This window comes from Hemitrygon akajei, chromosome 9, assembly GCF_048418815.1.
Source record: "Hemitrygon akajei chromosome 9, sHemAka1.3, whole genome shotgun sequence".
Classification (NCBI taxonomy): Eukaryota; Metazoa; Chordata; class Chondrichthyes; order Myliobatiformes; family Dasyatidae; genus Hemitrygon; species Hemitrygon akajei.
The window spans coordinates 153912012-153932338 of NC_133132.1; the positions used below are offsets into that span (position 1 = coordinate 153912012).

At 41.1% G+C, this 20327-nt stretch overlaps 1 protein-coding gene across 2 annotated transcripts in view; it reads left to right on the plus strand.

Annotated features, from left to right (window-relative positions):
* Nucleotides 1-300: 300 nt before the first annotated feature.
* Nucleotides 301-20327, plus strand: part of echdc1 (enoyl CoA hydratase domain containing 1) — a 31770-nt gene continuing 11743 nt past the window's right edge. Inside the window, exons 1-5 of one of the 2 annotated variants that reach the window (XM_073057334.1) lie at nt 301-597; nt 9678-9912; nt 16508-16650; nt 18365-18417; nt 19607-19687. In XM_073057334.1, the coding sequence (XP_072913435.1) occupies nt 9690-9912; nt 16508-16650; nt 18365-18417; nt 19607-19687 (500 nt within the window). In that variant the 5' untranslated portion in view covers nt 301-597; nt 9678-9689. Of the gene's footprint in view, nt 598-9677; nt 9913-16507; nt 16651-18364; nt 18418-19601; nt 19688-20327 lie in introns of both variants that reach the window. The other variant, XM_073057335.1, reaches the window with a different exon arrangement.

Below are 20327 nucleotides of genomic sequence, written 5' to 3' on the forward strand. Positions count from 1 at the left end.
AAAACGTTGATTGTTTATTCCACTCCAGAGATGTTACCTGACCTGCTCAGTTCCTCCACATTTTGCGTGTGTTGCTCATATTTCCAGCACCTACAGAATCTCCTGTGTCTAATACTAACTTATAATGTCACTCCCCAGAGAATCATACGCCTACCCGCCCTCTGAAAACAGTCATCGGGGGCAGCAAAAAGACAATTAAAGTGCTTAAATTATCTTTGCCTCGTCTCAGGGTCGAGCAGCCGGCTGGAGGGGAATCACATGCAGACCTGGAGGCGGAGTCACGTAAAGAGGCCGCCTGGTCAGGAGAATTTCCGAGTCCGAATTCCCCGCTGGCTCCGGGCGGCCTTCTCTGACCGTTCGCAGGCAGGGCACACCAGAGCAGCGTTGTCGTGTCAGCCGGCGGAGAGGTGCACTGGGGCTTGCGTGAAATCTGGCGTTCCGTCAAAGAAGGCGGCACTTAAACTTCGCTGTGTTTGAACGGACGAGTTTAAATCCTTAGCTGTACTCCGGCATTTCGTACACCGGATCCGGGTGCCTGTGGAAAGCGGTCACCTTGCATGCCTTTGTGTCTGGTGTAATTAGTAAAAAAACGTTCCGGTAAGAGTTCGTAAAACACTTCATTGATTTTATATATATGGAGGTTAAAAAAAACGCGGATTCAAGGCCTAATTGGATTTGGTACAGCTTCGCTTCCGATCATTCTGTTTTGTTTGCTTGCATTACTGTAGCCAAGAACGAGTTCTGTAACTGTTCGAGTGTGTAGCTTCTCGCCCAATGATTACATTTTGAATATTTTTAAGAATGCATATGACAAGGAAAACACTCCGTTCGACATTGGGTATTCAGTTGGTATTACATAATAAATATCACCCGAGAATATTTAATGCACGGCCTCTCTGCACAATACTGGAAATCAACCAGCGTTGTGTTCTAGCACTTTATCCGAAATTATAATCATGCTAAAGTTGTTTAAATGCAACCTTTAAAGAAATTGTTATTTAATAAGAGATGAAAGAAATTGAATAACTTAGTACTTATTTTACTGGAGTTCTTTGAGGACATAATGAGTGCAGTGGATAGAGGGGAACGGGTGGATGTTGTATACTTGGATTTCCAGAAGGTGTTCAATAAGAGACTTATAAATAAGATACGGATGCATGGAGTCGGAGGAAGTGTATTGGCATGGATAGTGGATTGGTTAACCAATAGAGGGCAGAGAGTTGGTATAAATGGGTGTTTCTCCGGTTGGCAGTCAGTGGTGAGTGGGGTGCCGCAGGGGCCGGTGCTGGGCCCACAGCTGTTTACCATTTACATTGATGATTCCGAAGAGGGGACTGAGTCTAGTGTAGCAAAATTTGCTGATGACACTAAACTGAGTGGAAAAACAAATTGTACAGAGGATGTGAAGAGTCTGCAGAGGGATATAGACAGGTTAAATGAGTGGGTTAAGGTCTGGCAGATGGAATACAATGCTGGTAAATGTGAGATCATCCACTTTGGAAGGAATAATAGAAAAGTAGATGATCATTTAAATGATGAAAGATTGCAACATGCTGTTGTGCGGAGGGTCTTGGGAGTGCTTGTTCATGAATCGCAAAAAGTTTGCTTGCAGGTACAACAGGTTATTAAGAAGGCAAACGGAATGTTGGCCTTCATTGCTGGAGGGATTGAATTCAAGAGCAGGGAGCTCATGCTGCAACTATACAGGGTACTGGAGTACCTAGAGTACTGTGCGCAGTTCTGGTCTCCATACTTGAGGAAGGATATACTGGCTTTGGAGGCAGTAGGGAGGAGGTTCACCAGGTTGATTCCAGGGATGGAGGGGTTAACCTTTGAGGAGAGATTGAGTCACCTGGGACTATACTCTCTGGAGTTCAGAAGAATGAGAGGGGATCTTAAAGGGATAGATAAGGCATTTGATAAGGTACCCCAAGTAAGGCTTATTGAGAAAGTAAGGAGGCATGGGATCCAAGGGTACATTGCTTTGTGCATCCAGAATTGGCTTGCCCACAGAAGGCAAAGAGTGGTTGTAGATGGATCATACACTGCATGGAGGTCGGTCACCAATGGAGTGCCTCAGGGATCTGTTCTGGGACCCTTACTCTTTGTGGTTTTTATAAATGACCTGGATGAGGAAGTGGAGGGATGGGTTAGTAAGTTTGCTGATGACACAAAAGTTGGAGGTATTGTGGAGAAGGCTGTCGGAGGTTACAGCGGGACATTGATAGGATGCAAAACTGGGCTGAGAAGTGGCAGATGGAGTTCAACCCTGATAAGTGTGAAGTAGTTCATTTTGGTAGGTCAAATGTGATGGCAGAATATAGTATTAATGGTAAGACTCTTGGCAGTGTGGAGGATCAGAGGGATCTTGGGGTCCGAGTCCATAGGACGCTCAAAGCAGCTGCGCAGATTGACCCTGTTAAGAAGGCGTACAGTGTATTGGCCTTCGTCAATCGTGGAATTGAATTTAGCTAGCCGAGAGGTAATGTTGTAGCTATATAGGACACTGGTCAGACCCCACTTAGAGTACTGTGCTCAGTTCTGGTCACCTCATTACAGGAAGGATGTGGAAGCTATATAGAAGGAGTGCAGAAGAGATTTACAAGGATGTTGCCTGGGTTGGGGAGCTTGCCTTCTGAGAATAGGTTGACTGAACTTGGTCCTTTTCTCCTTGGAGTGAAGGAGGATGAGAGGTGACCTGATAAAGATGTATAAGATGATGAGAGGCATTGATTGTGTGGATAGTCAGAGGCCTTTTCCCAGGGCTGAAATGGTTGCCACAAGAGAAAATAGTTTAAGGTGCTGGGGAGTAGGTACAGAGGAGATGTCAGGGGTTAGTTTTTTACCCAGTGAGTACATGGAATGGGCTGCCGGCAATAGTGGTGGAGGCGGATACGATAGGGTCTTTTAAGAGACTTTTGGATAGGTACATGGAGCTTAATAAAATAGAAGGCTATAGGTAAGCCTAGTAATTTCTAAGGTAGGGACATGTTCAGCACAACTTTGTGGGCCGAAGGCCTGTATTGTGCTGTAGGTTTTCTATGTTTTAAGATGGAAGTAGGAAAGTTGTTTCCATTGGTATGTGAGACTAGAACTAGGGGACATTGCCTCAAGATTTAGGGGAGAAGATTTAGGACGGAGATGAGGAGAAACTTTTTTCCCAGAGAGTGGTGAATCTGTGGAATTCTCTGCCCAGGGAAGCAGTTGAGGCTTCTTCACTAAATATCTTTAAGAAACAGTTAGATAGGTTTTTACATAGTAGGGGAATTAAGGGTTATGGGGGAAAGGCAGGTAGATGGAGCTGAGTTTACGGACAGATCAGCCATGATCTTATTGAATGGCAGGGCAGGCTCGATGGGCCGGATGGCCTACTCCTGCTCCTATTTCTTATGTTCTTTATTTTAGTATTTTCTGCACTTTCTAATTTTGCATTAGTTTGAGGGAATTGTAGCGACCTCAAATAATCTCCGTCCACATTTGGATGGTGTGAAGGACTTCTGCATCTTTGCTCTGGTGTTGATTGAATTGCTACTTTAGGCAATAACTCACTCAGTGGGTTGAGTAGCATCTGTTGGGGGTGGGGCTGGTGAGGAATGTTTCTTGTTTTGGCTTGAAACCTTGCATCATGATTAAGGTTGGAGAGGGAACATGGCCAGCATAAAGTGGTTAACTATGTTCCCCTCTATTCTGGGTCTTGATGCAGGGTTTAAACATTAAACATTTTGAGAGACACACAGACACACACACAAACCACTCATTTCCTCAAAGTCCAGGCGTTCCAAACTTTTCTGAGCCATAGACCCCAGGTTGGGAGCCTCTGCTCTAAATGATGGGTGTAGTTATAGAGTTATTGGTATAGTGATGCAGACCATGGAGGGTTAAAGCCAGCATGCATTTTTGTGAGGTATGTGAACTTAATTCACAAATACTTGCAAGAAAAAATCTACAGAAATCAAGGTAAAACACAAAATGCTGGAGGAACTCAGCAGGTCAGGCAGCATCTATGGAAAAGAGTAAACCGTTGATGTTTCAGACCTATCACCTGCGACATTGTACTTCTTCCTGCCCCACCCCCACATTCGTGATCTGATTTCCCCCCCCCCCCCCCCCCTTCCTTTCCAGTTCTGATAAAGGGCCCTGGTCTGAAATGTCAACTGTTTATTCTTTTTCCATAATGCTGCCTGGCCTGCTGAGTTTCTCCAGCATTTTGTGTGTGTTACTAATACTCATTTCAATCCTTTTTTAAGCCCTCATTCTTTGGGAATGTTGGTTCTGCTTCCTGCTCTTGCCCAGTGTTCATGTTTCATCAAGCTTTGCTATCAGTTACCACCTTGTTCTCACTGTCACATTTCTCACCTCTGACATTGATTTTTGAGTTGTCTTCATTGCAGAAGGAAGGTTAGAGATTAATATCCGTTACAAGCTCATGCATTCCTATAACTGGGGCCCTTCTTGCCTTGCTTCCATGACATCTTCGTTTCATCTTTCAGCTTTTTTTCCTCTGTCCTGTCTGCTATGCTAATGAATGGTGCCATCCCTACTGCTATAGTTGACAGGATTCTCAAGAACATCTCTATTTGAGACCATAAAATCTACATCTCAGAACACAGCCATTTGGCCCATTGAGTTTGCTCCACCATTTCATCATGGTTTATTCAATGTTCCTCTCAGACCCAATCTTCTGCCTTCTCCCCATATCTCTTCATGCCCTGACTAATCAAGAATCTGTCAACCTCTGCCTTAAATATACATAAAGAATTGGCCTTCACAATTGCCTGTGGCAAAAAATTCCACAGCTTCACCACTCTCTGGCTAAAGAAATTTCTCCTCATCTCCATTCTAAAAAGATGCCCTTGTATTCTGGGGCTGTGTCCTCTGGTCTTAAGACTCTCCCACCTTAGGAAACATCCTTTCCACATCCACTCTATCAAGGGCTTTCAACATTCGATAGGTTTCAATGAGGTCACCCTCATTCTTCTGAATTCTAGTGAATGCAGGCTCAAAGGCATAAGATGCTATTCATATGACAAGCCATTCAATCCTGGTTTCATTTTCGTGAACCTCCTTTGAACCCTCTTCAGTGTCAGCATATCCTTTCTAAGATGGGGAGCCCAAACCTGCTCACAATACTCCAAGTGAGGCCTCACCAGTGCTTTACCATTACATCCTTGCTTTTATATTCTAGTCCTCTTGAAGTGAATGCTAACATCGTATTTGCATTCCTCACCACAGACTCAACCTGCAAAATAACCTCTAGGTACTCCTGCATGAGGTCTCCCAAGTCACTTTGCAACTCAGATTTTTGTATTTTCTCTCTATTTAGAAAATAGTCATCCCTTTCATTTCTTCTACCAAAATGCATGACCATACCCTTGCTGACAGTATATTCCATCTGCCATTTATTTGCCCATTCTCCTAATGTGTCTAAATCTTTCTGTTGCCTCTCTACTTCCTCAAAGTTACCTGTCCCTATTTTCATATCATCTGCAAACTTTGCAACAAAGCCATCAATTCCATCTTCCAAATCTTTGACGTATAACATAAAAAGAATTGGTCCTAACACAGACCTCTGTGGAACACCACTAGTTACCAGCAGCTAACCAGTAAAGGTCCTTTTATTCATGCTCTTTGCCTCCTGCCAATCAGCCACTGCTTTATCAATGCCAGTATCTTTCCTGTAATACCATGTGCTCGTAACTTGTTAAGCAGCCTCATGTACAGCACCTTGTCAAAGGCCTTCTGAAAATCCAAGTAACCAACTACTGACTCCCCTTTGTCTAACCTGCCTGTTATTTCCCCAAAAAAATGCTAACAAATTTGTCAGGCAAGATTTTCCTTTAAGGAAACAGTACTACCTTTAATCTACTTTATCATGTGCCTTATCCTTAATCATGGACTTCACCATCTTCCCAACCACTGAGGCCTAAGCAAAGCTCCTTCAGAAAGCAAGGAGGCATGGAGTCCAAAGAGACCTTGCTTTGTGGATCCAGAATTGACTTGCCCACAGAAGGCAAAGGGTGGTTGTAAATGGTTTGTATTCTGCATAGAGGTCAATGACCAGTGGTGTTCCGCAGGGATCTGTTCTGGGACCCCTTCTCTTTGTGAATTTTTATATATATTTAAAAAAATTACCTGAATGAGGAAGTGGAGGGATGGGTTAGTAAGTGTTGGTGACACAAAGGGTTGGGGGTGTTGTGTATAGTCTGGAGGGTCATCGGAGACATTGATAGGATGCAGAACTAGGCTGAGAAGTGGGAGATGGCGTTCAACCCAGGTAAGTGTGAGGTGGTTCATTTTGGTAGGTCAAATTTGAAGACAGAATATAATATTAATGGTAAGACTCTTGGCAGTGTGGAGGATCAGAGAGATCTTGGGGTCTGTGTCCATAGGACACTCAAAGCTGCTGTACAGGTTGACAGTGTTGTTAAGGCGTATGGTGTGTTGGCATTCATCAAATGTGGGATTGAGCTCAAGAGCTGAGAGGTAATGTTACAGTTATACTAGACCTCGGTCAGACCCCACTTGGAGTACTGTGTTCAGTTCTGGTCACCTCGCTTCAGATAATATAGAGAGAGTGCAGAGGAGATTTACAAGGATGTTGCCTGGATTGGAGGGTGTACCTTATGAGAATAGGTTGAGTGAACTTGGCCTTTTCTCCTTGGTGTGACGGAGAATGAGAAGTGACCTAATAGAGGTGTATAAGATGATGAGTGACATCGGTCATTTGGATAGCCAGAAGTTTTTTTTCCACAGCTCAAATGGCTAACACGAGGGCACATAGTTTTAAGGTGCTTGGAAACGGATACCGAGGGGATGTCTGGTAAGTTTTTCACACAGTGGTGGGTGAGTGGAATACTTTGCCGGCGATGGTGGAAGCAATATCCTTTAAGGGCCTCTTAGATAGGTACACAGAGCTTAGAAAAATAGAGGGCTATATGCTAGGGAAATTTTAGGCAGTTTCTAGAGTATGTTACATGGTCGGCACAACATTGTGGGCCGAAGAGCCTGTAATGTGCTGTAGATTTCTATTTCTGTGGTTTTCTTTCTTCTGCCTCTCTCCCTTCTTGAAGAGTGGAGTGATATTTACAATTTTCCAGTCTTCTGGAACCATTCTAGAATCTAGTGATTCTTGAAAGATCATTACTAATGCCTCCACAATCTTTTTAGCCACCTCTTTCAGAACTCTGGGGTGCACACCATCTGGTCCAGCTGAATTATCTACCTTCAGACCTTTCTGTTTCCCTAGAGCCTTCTCTCTAGTTATGGTAACTTCACACACTTCAATACCCCCGAAACCTGGAACTTCCACGATACTGCTAGTGTCTTCCACAAAGAAGAATGTTGCAAAATACTTATTCAGTTTGTCTGTTGTTTCATTCTCCACCATTACTACCTCTCCAGCATCATTTTCCAGTGGTCCAATATCCACTCTCACCTCTCTTTTGAACACTTTATGTATTTCTGGCACTTCCGTTCTCACTTGAGCTTTTATACCCCAGTTGGAGTAGTTAGGATTTCCTTTACCCTCACCTTCCTATCACTGCAGCCTCCACATTCAGTGGATCATTTTCCTGTGATTTCTGCACTCTTCCACAGTTTAGTTACCTGCTACATCTTCCCCTCTCTTCCCTTCCAGCATTTCAAAGCTCCCCCTGAATTGCTCTTCCATCTCCACCAACCTCTTCCCTCGAACCACCTGCCCTTTTACCTTTTCCCTTCCTGCTGTCCAGGGTCCCACATGGTTCTTCCTGCTGAAGTAGCAATTCACTTGCAGTTTCTTTTCCCCCAGTTTACTGAATTGCATTCAGTATTCAACGTGGACTCTAAAACAGGGAAAACAAATGCTGATTTGTTAACTGCTTTGCAGAACATCCCTCTTCAGTCCCCGAGAGTAATTCTGAGCTTCTCCTCACCTGACACTTTAATGCTCCATCCAGCTCACAGTCTGATCTCAGCTTGACAATCACACGCTGATTGATCCGGCTGATTCAATTTCCCACTCAAACACATTCCCCTGCCTTCTCCATTTAACCTTTCATGCCCTGACTAATCAAGAACCTATCAACCTCCATCTTAAATACACCCAATGACCTGGGTGTAACAAATTCCGCAGATTCATCACTCTCTGGCTAAAGAAATTTCTCCTGATCTGTTCTAAATGGACGGCCCACTATTCTGAAGTTGGGCTGCCTGGTCCTAGATTCCACCCACGATAGGAAACATTCTCTCCACATCCACTCTATCTAGGCCCTTCAATATTCGATGAGCTTCAGTGAGGTCCCCTTTCCTTCTAAATTTCTGGAAGTAGAGGCTCAGGACCATCAAACACTCCTCAAAGTGTGACATTAATTAATGCTGACTGACCTACTGTGTACTTCTGGTATGCTCTTGCAGATTCTCAGTGTCTTGTTCTTTCACTTTCACTGATGATATTAACCCTTTTTATTTTTCACAGAAGCCACCCTTCTGAGTACTTCTAACTTCTTAATTGTTTTTCAAGTTTTCAGCTGATACATTTTATTTGGCTTTTTGAAAAATATCCTTACTTGATGTGGAACCTTGTTTTTTTAAAAATTGAGATTCTTAAAAGCAAGCAACAGTAAGAGTTCTCTTTTGGGGATTCCAGAGAAATTGCAGTGCCTATTCCCTGAATAACTTGGAACAGATTAGATTATACAGATCATACACCTTTTTGTATCTGTAATGCAAAACCTTTAACCTGAAAAGAAATGAATGGGAGGAATGTTTCAGTTCCACAATGCATATGTATTGTCATTTGATAAGGTATGGAATTCTATGATTCTATTTTTGCTTAGCGAAGTACAGCAAAAAAGATTGAACCCTGGTTGGTGAACATTTTTCAGACTATTTCAGCTAGCTTCATTCCTGTTCAGATTACAGAGGCTTTCTGCTAATCCTATTTTGGGCAGCATTAGACTGACAGGCATTCAGTAGTCAGGTGTCCTTTGTCCTGGAGTTTAAAATGGCTCATGGCAGCATTTTACTCAGCATTTCTGCATGTGATGCTGGTTATAGATAGTTTGCTGTACAGCATGTTGGTGCAATGTTTTTGTAATACCATTGCATGTTAATTTGAGTGGTACTCTTCAACTAAGGTTTTCTGTGTTTAGTTTGAATATCAGAGTTGGGTCGAATATCACTCTATGTTGTGATTTTTTATTTGTGTGTGTGTATATGTATCTATATCTCTGAAATACTTCTCCCCCACCCCCCAACTCATTTCTTTTAAGGTTCAGTGCTTTGCATCACAGATACAAAAGGGTGTATGATCTGTATAGTTTAATTTGTTCCAAGTTATTCAGGGAATAGGCACTGCAATTTGAATATATATAATATCCATCATTTAAACAGGTAATATTCTGCAGAAAATCCTATATGCCAATTATTCTTGAATATTTGGTGTAACTACATGGTTGAAAATATATATGACCCAAGTATTCCATGTAGAATTGGATACAAATGATTGTCCCAAGGAAATAGTCCAGTCCTGAAGAAGGGTCTTGGCCTGGAACATTGAAACATTTTGTATGTTGCCCCAAATAAAGTGTCTGATTTTTTTTTAAGCTGTAATTTGTTGTTTGGGGACTGTAAAATGGAGGGGGAATACGTGAACAATCTTGTGAAAGGAACTGATATTTATTATTTACTTATTTCAGCATTGAGGTGAAATGGCTTTGCTGTGCATCTATAAGTGTGCGTTGTGCAGCCTGAGGAACCAAATACTGCGACAGAGGAGCTTGTCCACATATACGTCTGTCTACAGAGTAAATGAAGATGATATCAAGGGAAAACTCGAGCAGCTCCGTGGTGGATCTGTTGATCTGCAGAAAGATCAAAATGGGATTGCCACCATGATCATAAATCACCCTGATCGAATGAATGCATTTTCAGGTATGCTATTTTTATTTTCAGGTGATGAGCACAGGCTATTTATCAGAATATTGTTTTTTAGATAAATAAGGTAGGTTAGCACCTCAATTCTTCCAAGTAAAGTATTATATCAACATGTAAAAAAAACAGTCCAGTGTTCTATTGAATAGAATGGGAAATGCAAGTTCTGTAGCTTAATGAGGTAGATATTGGTTGGGTTGAGTTGTTTCCTCACCATTTGAGGAGACATCATCAGTGTGTTGTTAATTGTGGTATGTCCTCCAATGCTAGGCTCTTGTATACGTATCAATCAGCTAATTGGTCATCATTATGGAAACTCAATTGTGATATAGGGAAGAAATCTTATTGTTGACTGGTATTGTGGCATTGGCTCATAAATAGGATGAAGGTCTACATGTCTGTTTATAGAATTGTTTGCCTTGAATATTAATGAACCAAAACGTATCACTGGTTGGTAGTTCAGGGAAGATCATAGATGGAATAAGACCAGAAGATATGGGAGCAGAAGTAGGCTATTCAGCCCGTCCAGTCTGCTGCACCATTCAATCATGGGCTGATCCAATTCTTCCAGTCAACCCCACTCCCCTGCTTTCACCCCATTCCCTCTGATGCCCTGGCTAATCAAGAACCTATCTATCTATGCCTTAAATACACCCAATGACTTGGCATCCACAGCTGCTCGTGGCAACAAATTCCACAGATTTACCACCCTCTGACTGAAGTAATTTCTCCACAGATCAGTTCTAAAAGGATGTCCTTAATCCTGAAGTAGTGCCCTCTTGTCCTAGACACCCCTACCATGGGAAATAACTTTACCATATCTAATCTGTTCAGGCCTTTTAACTTTTGTAAGGTTTCTATGAGCTCCCCCCTCATTCTCCTGAACTCCAGGGAATACAGCCCAAGATCTGCCAGTCGTTCCTCATACGGTAACCCTTTTAATCCTGGAATCGTTCTCAGGAATCGTTCTCATGAATCTTCTCTGAACCCTCTCAAATGAGAGTATATCCTTTCTAAAATAAGGAGCCCAAACTGTACACAATACTCCAAGTGTGGTCTCACGAGTGCTTTATAGAGCCTCAACATCACATCCCTGCTCTTATATTCTATACCTCTAGAAATGAATGCCAGCATTGCATTCACCTTCTTCACAACCAACTCAACATGGAGGTTAATCTTGCATAAGGACTCCCAAGTCCCTTTGCATCTCTGCATTTTGAATTCTCTCCCCATCTAAGTAATAGTCTGCCCATTTATTTATTCTACCAAAGTGCATGACCATACACTTTCCAACATTGTATTTCATTTGCCACTTATTTGCCCATTCCCCCAATCTATTGAAGTCTCTCTGCAGGCTCTCTGTTTCCTCAACACTGCCCATTCCTCCACCTATCTTTGTATCATCAGCAATTTAGCCACAAATCCATTAATACCGTAATCCAAGTCATTGACATACATTGTAAAACGTAGCGGTCCCAACATCCAACCCTGTGGAACTTCACTGGTAACCAGCAGCCAGCCAGAATAGGATCCTTTTATTCTCGCTCCCTGTTTTCTGCTGACCAGCCAATGCTCCACCTGTCCTAGTAACTTCCCTGTAAGGAAACTATGCTGGCTTTGACCTATCTTGTCATGTCTCTTCAGGTACTCTGTAATCTTATCCCTAACAATTGATTCCAACAACTTCGCAACCACTGATGTCAGGCTAACAGGTCTATAATTCTCTTTCTGCTGCCTCCCACCCTTCTTAAATGGTGGAGTAACATTTGCAATTTTCCAGTCATCTGGTATGATGCCAGAATCTATCGATTCTTGAAAGATCATTATTAATGCCTCTGCAATCTCTCCAGCTACTTCCTTCAGAACCCGAGAGTGCATTCCATCAGGTCCAGGAGATTTATCCACCCTCGGACGAATAAGCTTCCTGAGCACCTTCTCAGTTGTAATTTTCGCTGCATAAACTTCACTTCCCTGACACTTTTGAGTGTCCGGTATACTGCAGATGTCTTCCACTGTGAAGACTGTTGCAAAATCCTCATTCAGTTCCTCTGCCATCTCTGCGTCCCTCATTACAATATTTCCAGCGTCATTTTGTATTGGCCCTATATCTACCCTCTACTCTCTTTTACCCTTTATATACTTTTTTAAAAAAGCTTTTAGGATCTTCTTTGATACTAGTCGCCAACTTCCTCTCATAATTCATCTTTTCCTTCCGAATGACCTTCTTAGTTTCCTTCTGCACGTTTTTAAAAGCTCCCCAATCCTCTATCTTCCCCCCAGCTCTGGCTTCCTTGTATTCCCTCTCTTTTGCTTTTACTTTGGCTCTGACTTCACTTGTCAGTCATGTTAGTGTCCTTCTTTCCTTTGGAAATTTCTTCTTATTTGGAATATATTGCACATCCCTAATTTTTTCGCAGAAACTTCAGCCATTGCTGCTCTGCTGTCCTTCCTGCAAATGTCCCTTTCCAGTCACCCTTGTCCAGTTCCCTTCTCATGCCATTGTTATTTCCTCTATTCCATTGAAATACTGTTATGCCTGCAGCCCCCTCCTTTGTGAGAATCGCAAGATCACTATTGGGTTGGGTCAGGGGACCCAGGAAATGAGAGAGAGACGTGCAGAATGCCTCGTTCCCCGGCGATGTAAAGCTATGGGACATGGCCATTGTCGCTTGAGACACCTTTGTGGATTGAAATACTATGCTACGTGAATGCCCTCGGGCAAAGTGGGCTGGGTGAGAAAGAGATTGCATCACCCCAACCTGATTGACATCTACGACCCTGCAAGTCAGGATAAAAGTAGGAACAGCCCCTCAGACGCACCAGAAGAAACGCTAGCGATCCCGTAATAGAGGGAAGCCATTTGAAGGAGGCCACGTGCGTTCAGTTCCGTTGCCTGGGACTGGTGGCTGGAACCACGGAAAACGGCTTTTAGCTAGCAACGGGGAAATCAACTCCCCTGACTCAAAGGATTGGCATCATAAAAGACCTGGGCAAGTTTAAAACCGTCTCTCTTAAACCCAAAACGCTGCAGCTTGAACGAACTAACAGTGACTGTTATATTTCCATTGGACAATACATTATCCCCTAGACAACGATAGAGCTATTTCTTATTGATTATTATTATACCCGCGCTTTTAGATTTAGTACTGATGACGTATATTATCTGTATGTTTGCATTAATCTTATTTTTGTGCCCCTTTATCAATAAATACTTTTAAAAATAGTACCATCAGACTTCAACGGACCTCTCTATCTTTGCTGGTAAGTGACCCAGTTACGGGGTACGTAACAATACCGACATAATGGATGTTACTTTTTTCCCTCTTAGTCTTCTCGGTCTGCTAGTTTCTGCAATTTGTCCCTACACATTGGAATATGGAAATCGGAAGTGTGTTCAAGGTTCTGATAATTTACTCTGCCATTGAATCAGCAAGTGAAACATGAATGAACATGTGTATTTCACATTTAGCCTTTCAACTTTACACCAGAGCTGACTGGTTTACATACAGTGTATTCAGCCCCCAGCCCTTTGATCACATAAGTGAATATTGCAAGCCATGGATTTTGATCAATTAAACTGAGTATTTTTATTTGTGAATCACATGCTCCTTTTTCCACAGTAGAACCCCAAAAAAAGGGAAAACTACAAATACAAAAACTGAAATATCAGCAGTTCAAAAATATTCATCCCCCTTTGCTCAGTACTTAGTTGAACCACCTTTTGCAGCTATTAAGCAGTTTTTAGATAAGTTTCTATAAGCTTTGCGCAACATGATGGGACAAGATTTGCCCATTCCTTCTTGCAACATTGCTCAAAGTGCACTAGGTTAGTTGGGGAGTGATGGGTGGGCAACAATCTTGAGGTCTTGCCAGAGATATTTGATGAGGTTAAGGTCATGACTCTGACTGGACCATTCACTTTTCTTCATTTGAAGCCACTCCATGGTTGCCCTGGCAGTCTGCTTCGGGTTCTTGTCGAGCTGAAAGACTGGCTTCCTCCCCAGTTTAAGCTTTCTGGCAGGTTTTTACCCAGGATCTCTCTGTATTTAGCAGAGTTCATCTTCTCATCAATCCTGACCAGATTTCCAGTATCTGCTGCTGAAAAGCATCTCCATAGCATGACGCTATCTCCGTTATACTGCTCTTGTCGCCTTCTACCTTAGGCCACGAACTTATCAATCACCCCTGCTATGGACAATTTCTGGAGGTCCTGTCGTGGTTTCTCGTGCCCCACAAATGACCAGGAGACGCAGAAGATTCTTCAAGAAGGGTTAAACTTTAATTTGCAAATCAAAGCTGAGACAGTCATTGAGCTAGCCGCTGATTCCCCCCCCCCCCCCCACCCCCATCCTTGTACACAGTATTTTCTATTGAAATCTCCTGGTTTAGTTGCATTAGCATATCCAATGGGTCTACAGTTGCGTATCACAAGTACATCCGCCACTATTGTTTCTACCCATTGACTTAATCATGTTCTAATCTACATCTCTTAGCTACCTCTCATTAACACCCCATTATCTTCTACATTCTTAAGCTTTCATTCCCCTACTAAATTGGATACATGCATAGCAAATAGCAAATTCAAAGCTGACTACATAGTTTTGGTTACACAGCAAACAATGCAACTTTTATACTCCAATAGTCCAAGACCGCTGGACTAAGTGTGTAAATGTAGGAGGGGACTATGTTGAAAAATAAATGTGCTAGGTTTTCTGAAATTGACGCCTCCTTCTTTAGGCCATGAACCTATCAATCACCCCTTGTAGTTTTGGGGTTGAATACTTTTTCAAGACACTGTAGCAGAATCCCATTCACTTGAATGGGGTTTCCAGTTGTTTTCAAAGGTTAGAGCTTTGTTTATTTTATTTCAAGTAACCTAAAGTGTTTAAATTTATTTTAGTTAAATCTATATGAACTGTTTTAGATCAGAAGAGTGAATTAAAAATAACTTAACAGCCTATGTGTCTCTTGTGATCTGGTCTGTTCTGCCTTGTGGCCTTTGATCATTCAGTCCAGCTGAGCCATAAAATGTTGGTATACCCTTGGGGAAAGGGAAGGGAGGAGGAAGTGTTTTGTGGTGTGATGCAGATTTTGGATGAGTGTGGGTAGTGCATAAGCCAACTGACAGGTAAATTCACTACATACTTCCTTTTAATTTTCTGACTCTGCGTAGGTAAGTGTACAACCCCAGACACTTGGAGCAGTCTGCACACTGTGGCATTCTCCACTTAATTCATTAATGAGCTTTTAAGATCATTGTCAGAAAAGTTATTGATGTCACTGCAGTGAGAGCAGTGTCAGAGGTTCAGAATAATCTCTTTTAGAATTAAATTTGACAACAATTTGAAAACTCAAGCCAATTAGTTTAAACAGCATAGATTTCGGAAGGTGGAGTAAAAGAGAGCTCTGTATCTCTCAAGAAATATTACTGATTTATTTCCAGCATTTGTGCTTCATGCCACAAAGTTAACTAAAAACTTTGAAAATGCTGATTTGTGTAAGTAGCTTGAGAGGACACATTTTTAATGTGATATGCAAAATTGTGTTGCATATTTTCAAATTGTCAGTATAATGCTGAAGGCAATTGACTTAATTATAATTTGCAATATTCATATCTAATTTGATGCAGCTGTCTTTTTTAATCATGCATGTCAATTAGATTTTTCATAACACAATACAGAAACTTCTGTGAGTACTCAGTTTTGTGAAGAGAGAAACAATTTACATTTCAGGTGGTTGATATTTTCATTTAGTTAGAGGGTAAAGCAGTTGGTTTGACAGTGTTACCATGCTTTTACAAAATTCTAACCTTAGCCATATAAGCCTACAAACCCATGCAAGCCTGTAAGTTGAATCAAAAAATGTAAGCTCAATTTTGTTAGAAATTAATAATTTCACATGCCCCACCACTGAACTGTTCCCACAACCTGTAAACTCACTTTCAAGGACTCTTCATCTAATGTCCTTGATTTTTATTGTTTATTTTTATTTTTTCTCAGCTCTAGCTGGTAAAACCTGAAGTACAGGCATATCTCCCAATTGCTAGGAACATCTAGACTATTTGTGTTTAATACTGTGGCTTTATGAAGATTTACATATATATTGCTGTGTAGGTAATTGTTTAATGCTGTTGTGTATCAATTTTGGGGTGATACCGGTTGTAGATATTACTACTGGGGGAAATGGATATGCTGTTCATATTATTATGATTATTAATTCTTTTATTTCCAGTTTGTTAGCTTTTGCACACTGATTGTCCACCCTGTTGGGAATAAAGGTGCAATATTTTGCATTTATCTTCATTGAAAAAGACACACAATAGCTGCCAAGTATATTAGGGAATCGAGGCAATGGTGAGAATGGGGAAATGAAGAACTAAAGATTAGTCAAAACAATACCAGAGAAGTTGGTATGGTTGATATCTGATAAATCCCACCATCCTAGTAGCTTGGATTGTCTTGGTGTAAAGTTAATTACAAAGTGGTAGAATTGGCAGGGAAGTTTGAAAGCATTCGTTGCTCTAACAGTCTTATAATCCTCAGTCATATTTTTGACATAATTTTAATGTTCTGAGAAAGTTGTTTTCTTTTATTAGGGACAATGATGTTGGAATTCCGAGATAGAGTAGAAGAATTGGAGCATTGGACTAACGGGAAAGGTCTTATTTTACGAGGTGCAAATAATACATTTTGCTCTGGCTCTGATTTGAGAGCAGTAAAGTCAATATTAAACCCTGAGGTAAGTGAATGGCCATTTAAAGATTCATTATTTGTTTGCTTCCAATTACTTGTGTGGGAGTGAGAAGAAAGAGATTGTAAAGAGTGATTTTCCCATCCTTGCATCCAGAATTGCCTCATTCTTGGCTGTCTGGAGAATTTAAAGCTTCAGGATATGTTTCAAACCCTTTTTTTCAAAATGTGTGACATAACATCTGCTTACGTTAAAACCGCATTTGCTATATACAGTGTATTTGCCTATTACCTTACTATATTTCAATTTGATATTTCTAAGTATAACACCATGAAGAATAGTTACCCTCTGAATTACAGGTAGTCCCTGAGTTACAAACGTCCGACTTACAGACAACTCGTACTTACGAACCAAGGAAGGAGAATGCCGTCCACCATTTTAAGTCAGATCACGATATCGTCCGCCATTTTAAGTCGTTGCCGTTGACACTGTGTTGTGTGTAACTTTGTATTTGGCTTAAATTTTTCTTAGCAAGATTCACCCTGACCCTGGCCCCCCTCCACCCCGTTCCGGTCAGCTGGTGGCACAGTGAGATTAGCACCAGGCTCGAGAACAGAGGTTCCCGAGTTTGATCCAATGACAGACCGCTCCCGTGCTGGGTTGATGTCGATCCAGTGACTCCTGTACCATCCGTGCTGGGTTGATGTTGAGCTCACAACTCGACTTCATAAAACAAAAACACTGCCACCTCTAGTTTAAATTCCCACAAGGAATATGGTGGAGGATCAAATACAGTAGGTACCCAAATGCAGCACAACCCCCAATTGTCCCATTTAACCTGTCTCAGTGCGGTGGACTTTAGGACCCAAGGAATTCAGTGCTGTGGTCCTAAGGACCCGGCGGAGGTTGGGACCTGCCGCCCACAGTGTTTCTGTTCCATTGATGGGAAGCGATCGCAATTGAAAATAAAGTGGAAATAATAAAGCGTTGGAAAGAGATGAAACGTCATCGGTCATTGGAAAAGCGTTAGGCTACAGTCCGTCAACAATCGGAACAATTTTAAAGGATAAAGTGAGAATAATGGAGCATGTGAAACGCCCTGCCCCGATGAAAGCTACAGTTATTACTAAGCAATGCAGTGGTTTAATTATTGGAATACATATGTTCCTTAAGTGTTTTATATGCATAAAAAGGTAAAATATAAACATTTGACTAACTGACACTAAATAATACCAGATGTACTTGTTTCGACTTGCATACAAATCCGACTTAGATGGACTCAGGAATGGAACTTGTTCGTAACCCCTGGGGACTACCTGTATGTGTCATTATTCTGTTGAAAGTCGCTAATACAAAAATATGGTGTAATATAAGAACTAGTTAACATTTTTATTAAGTATGGATTGTATTTTATTTTATTACAAGTATTGGATAAGTATTTTCAAAAATAATTGCTTTTTGAACAGTCTTGATATTTGTAGACAAAAATGCTCGCCCATCACTTACGTAATTTTTGATAATGCTTAATGCAATGAATGGAAAATTTGGGCTAAAATATTTAAAACGTGGTTCTGCTATTTCTGGTCAACATTCACTTTAGAAAAATTAGTGATGGATATTGCCTTGCAAACTTTAGTCATACTAATTTTGTGAGTAGTTTAGTGACTTTATAAACGAACGGTACAAAGTAAGTGGCAATAAAATTTAGCAAAATTCTGACTCGTATTAGTCAGAAATGAAAGCATTTGCAATTTTCTTCCAGGACGGATTGAATATGTACATGTTCATGCAGAACACCTTGACAAGACTTCTGAGGTACTGAAATTATTAAAAATAGCATAGTTGATAGTTTTGTTGACTTTTGCAATTCTGAGTTATAGGTTTTATTTGAAGTTGTATGAAATTGAAATCTTGAAGCTTTTTAATTAAACCAGCCAGTCTTGGGACTCCACTTGGCTTAGTTTATTCTGTTGCCGGAGTAGCGTAGCAGTTAGCGTGATACTTTTACAGCTCAAGGTTTGGAGTTCGGAGTTCAATTTCCCCATCTTCTGTTTTTAAAAAAATTGGTACTTTCTTCCTATGTGCATGTGGGTTTCCACTGGACACGCTGATTTCTTCCCACAGTCCAAAGGCGTACTGGTTGTTGTGTTAATCGGTCATTGTAAATTGTCCTGTGATTAGAGTTAAACAGTTGGATTACAGGTCAGCACTGCTAGTACAGTCTCTCTTGCACTGTATCTCCAGATAGACAGACAACTTGAGCCAAAGGTTCTTGAACAAGTTCAGTGGAAGTTCTAAAGAGTGTATTTTTCGAATGTCAAATTTTCTTCTGTTTCAGCCAACTGTTTCTGTAATTAGATTTTCTGTATGTGCATGTAGAACTCAAATGTGAAATCCCTTGGTTTTCGGATTCCTTGACTCCCTGTCTCATCGGCTTCTCACCTAATTTAATTGCCTGTCTCCCCAGTTAACCATATGTAATACAGTAACTATTCTCTTGACTTCCTAAGTTTTTTCTTTTCAGATGAGAGCAAGGACTCTGATATGTAAAATTGTGTACAACAAAAGCTTGCTTTAACACATACAAACAAGCTGGATGAACTCAGCGGGTCGGGCAGCATCCGTTGAAATGAGCAGTCAATGTTTTGGGCTGAGACCCTTTGTCAGGACTGAAGAAAGAGGGGGCAGGGTCCCCATAAAGAAGGTGGGGGGAGGGACCTGGACACTGGCCCAACCTGCTGAGTTCATCCAGCTTGTTTGTATGTCTTGATTTGACCACAGCATCTGCAGTGTACTTTGTGTTTACTAAAAGCTTACTTTAATTGTGAATAAACTTTAAATTTAATTTTTGTGGCCTTGTATTTCAGTAATTCTTTATCCTGCTGTCTTAAACAGGATATAAAACAAAATTATTGCACTCTGGAAAGTTATATTTTTGTGCTCAGTTGATTTTGGACGCTGATGGCTCAGAAGTCTATTAACCTTTCTAACATTCCCAGTGCAGACTACCTCTGATCAGTGTCGCTTTAGTTCAAGGGAAGGCACTAGGAGGAGGAGCAGAAGTAGCTACAGCCTGTGATTTCAGGTAAGTGGAGGGGGGGGGGGGGGAGGAATATTCAATAGTGCCCTCAGGAAGTAAAAGTGAAAAGCAACTTGTACATTTTCTAACTTGGTAGTATGGAGCATCAACTACATTGGCTAACTGAATTACTGCTCCAATACTTTTAATTGTAAAAGCAAATTTCAAAAATCCTTTTGGGCTTTTTACTCTTGAACTAGGATACTAATACCATACTATTTGGTAGAAATGTTTGATGAATTCTTTCATGATTCCCCAGATTCCAGTTTAAATTGACAAGCTGGTGTTCTTCATCTTGGAGAAAAATAGGCAGTTGTGAGAGAAAGCTGATAGGAAGCTAGCACAAGAAGCTGAAAGGCTCCTATGCCATAAGATTTCTGTGTTTGTTTTTATAACTTTGCTGGTTTTGTAATTGAAGCAAGTGGAAGGCGATGTCATATTGTCAATTGCTGACTGCCTATAGCAATTATTTTCAAAAAAGTAAGATATATTTTTGAGATCCAGCAGCTAGACAATTTAGGTGAGCTTATTTTATACAGAGATCTTGTAAAAGAAGCTGCGTTGACAGAATACTTTGAAATTAAAATATGGAGATCTGTAAAAAGTTTTGCTGTCCTGTTTACCAATTGTGCAAACTTTTTGTGTA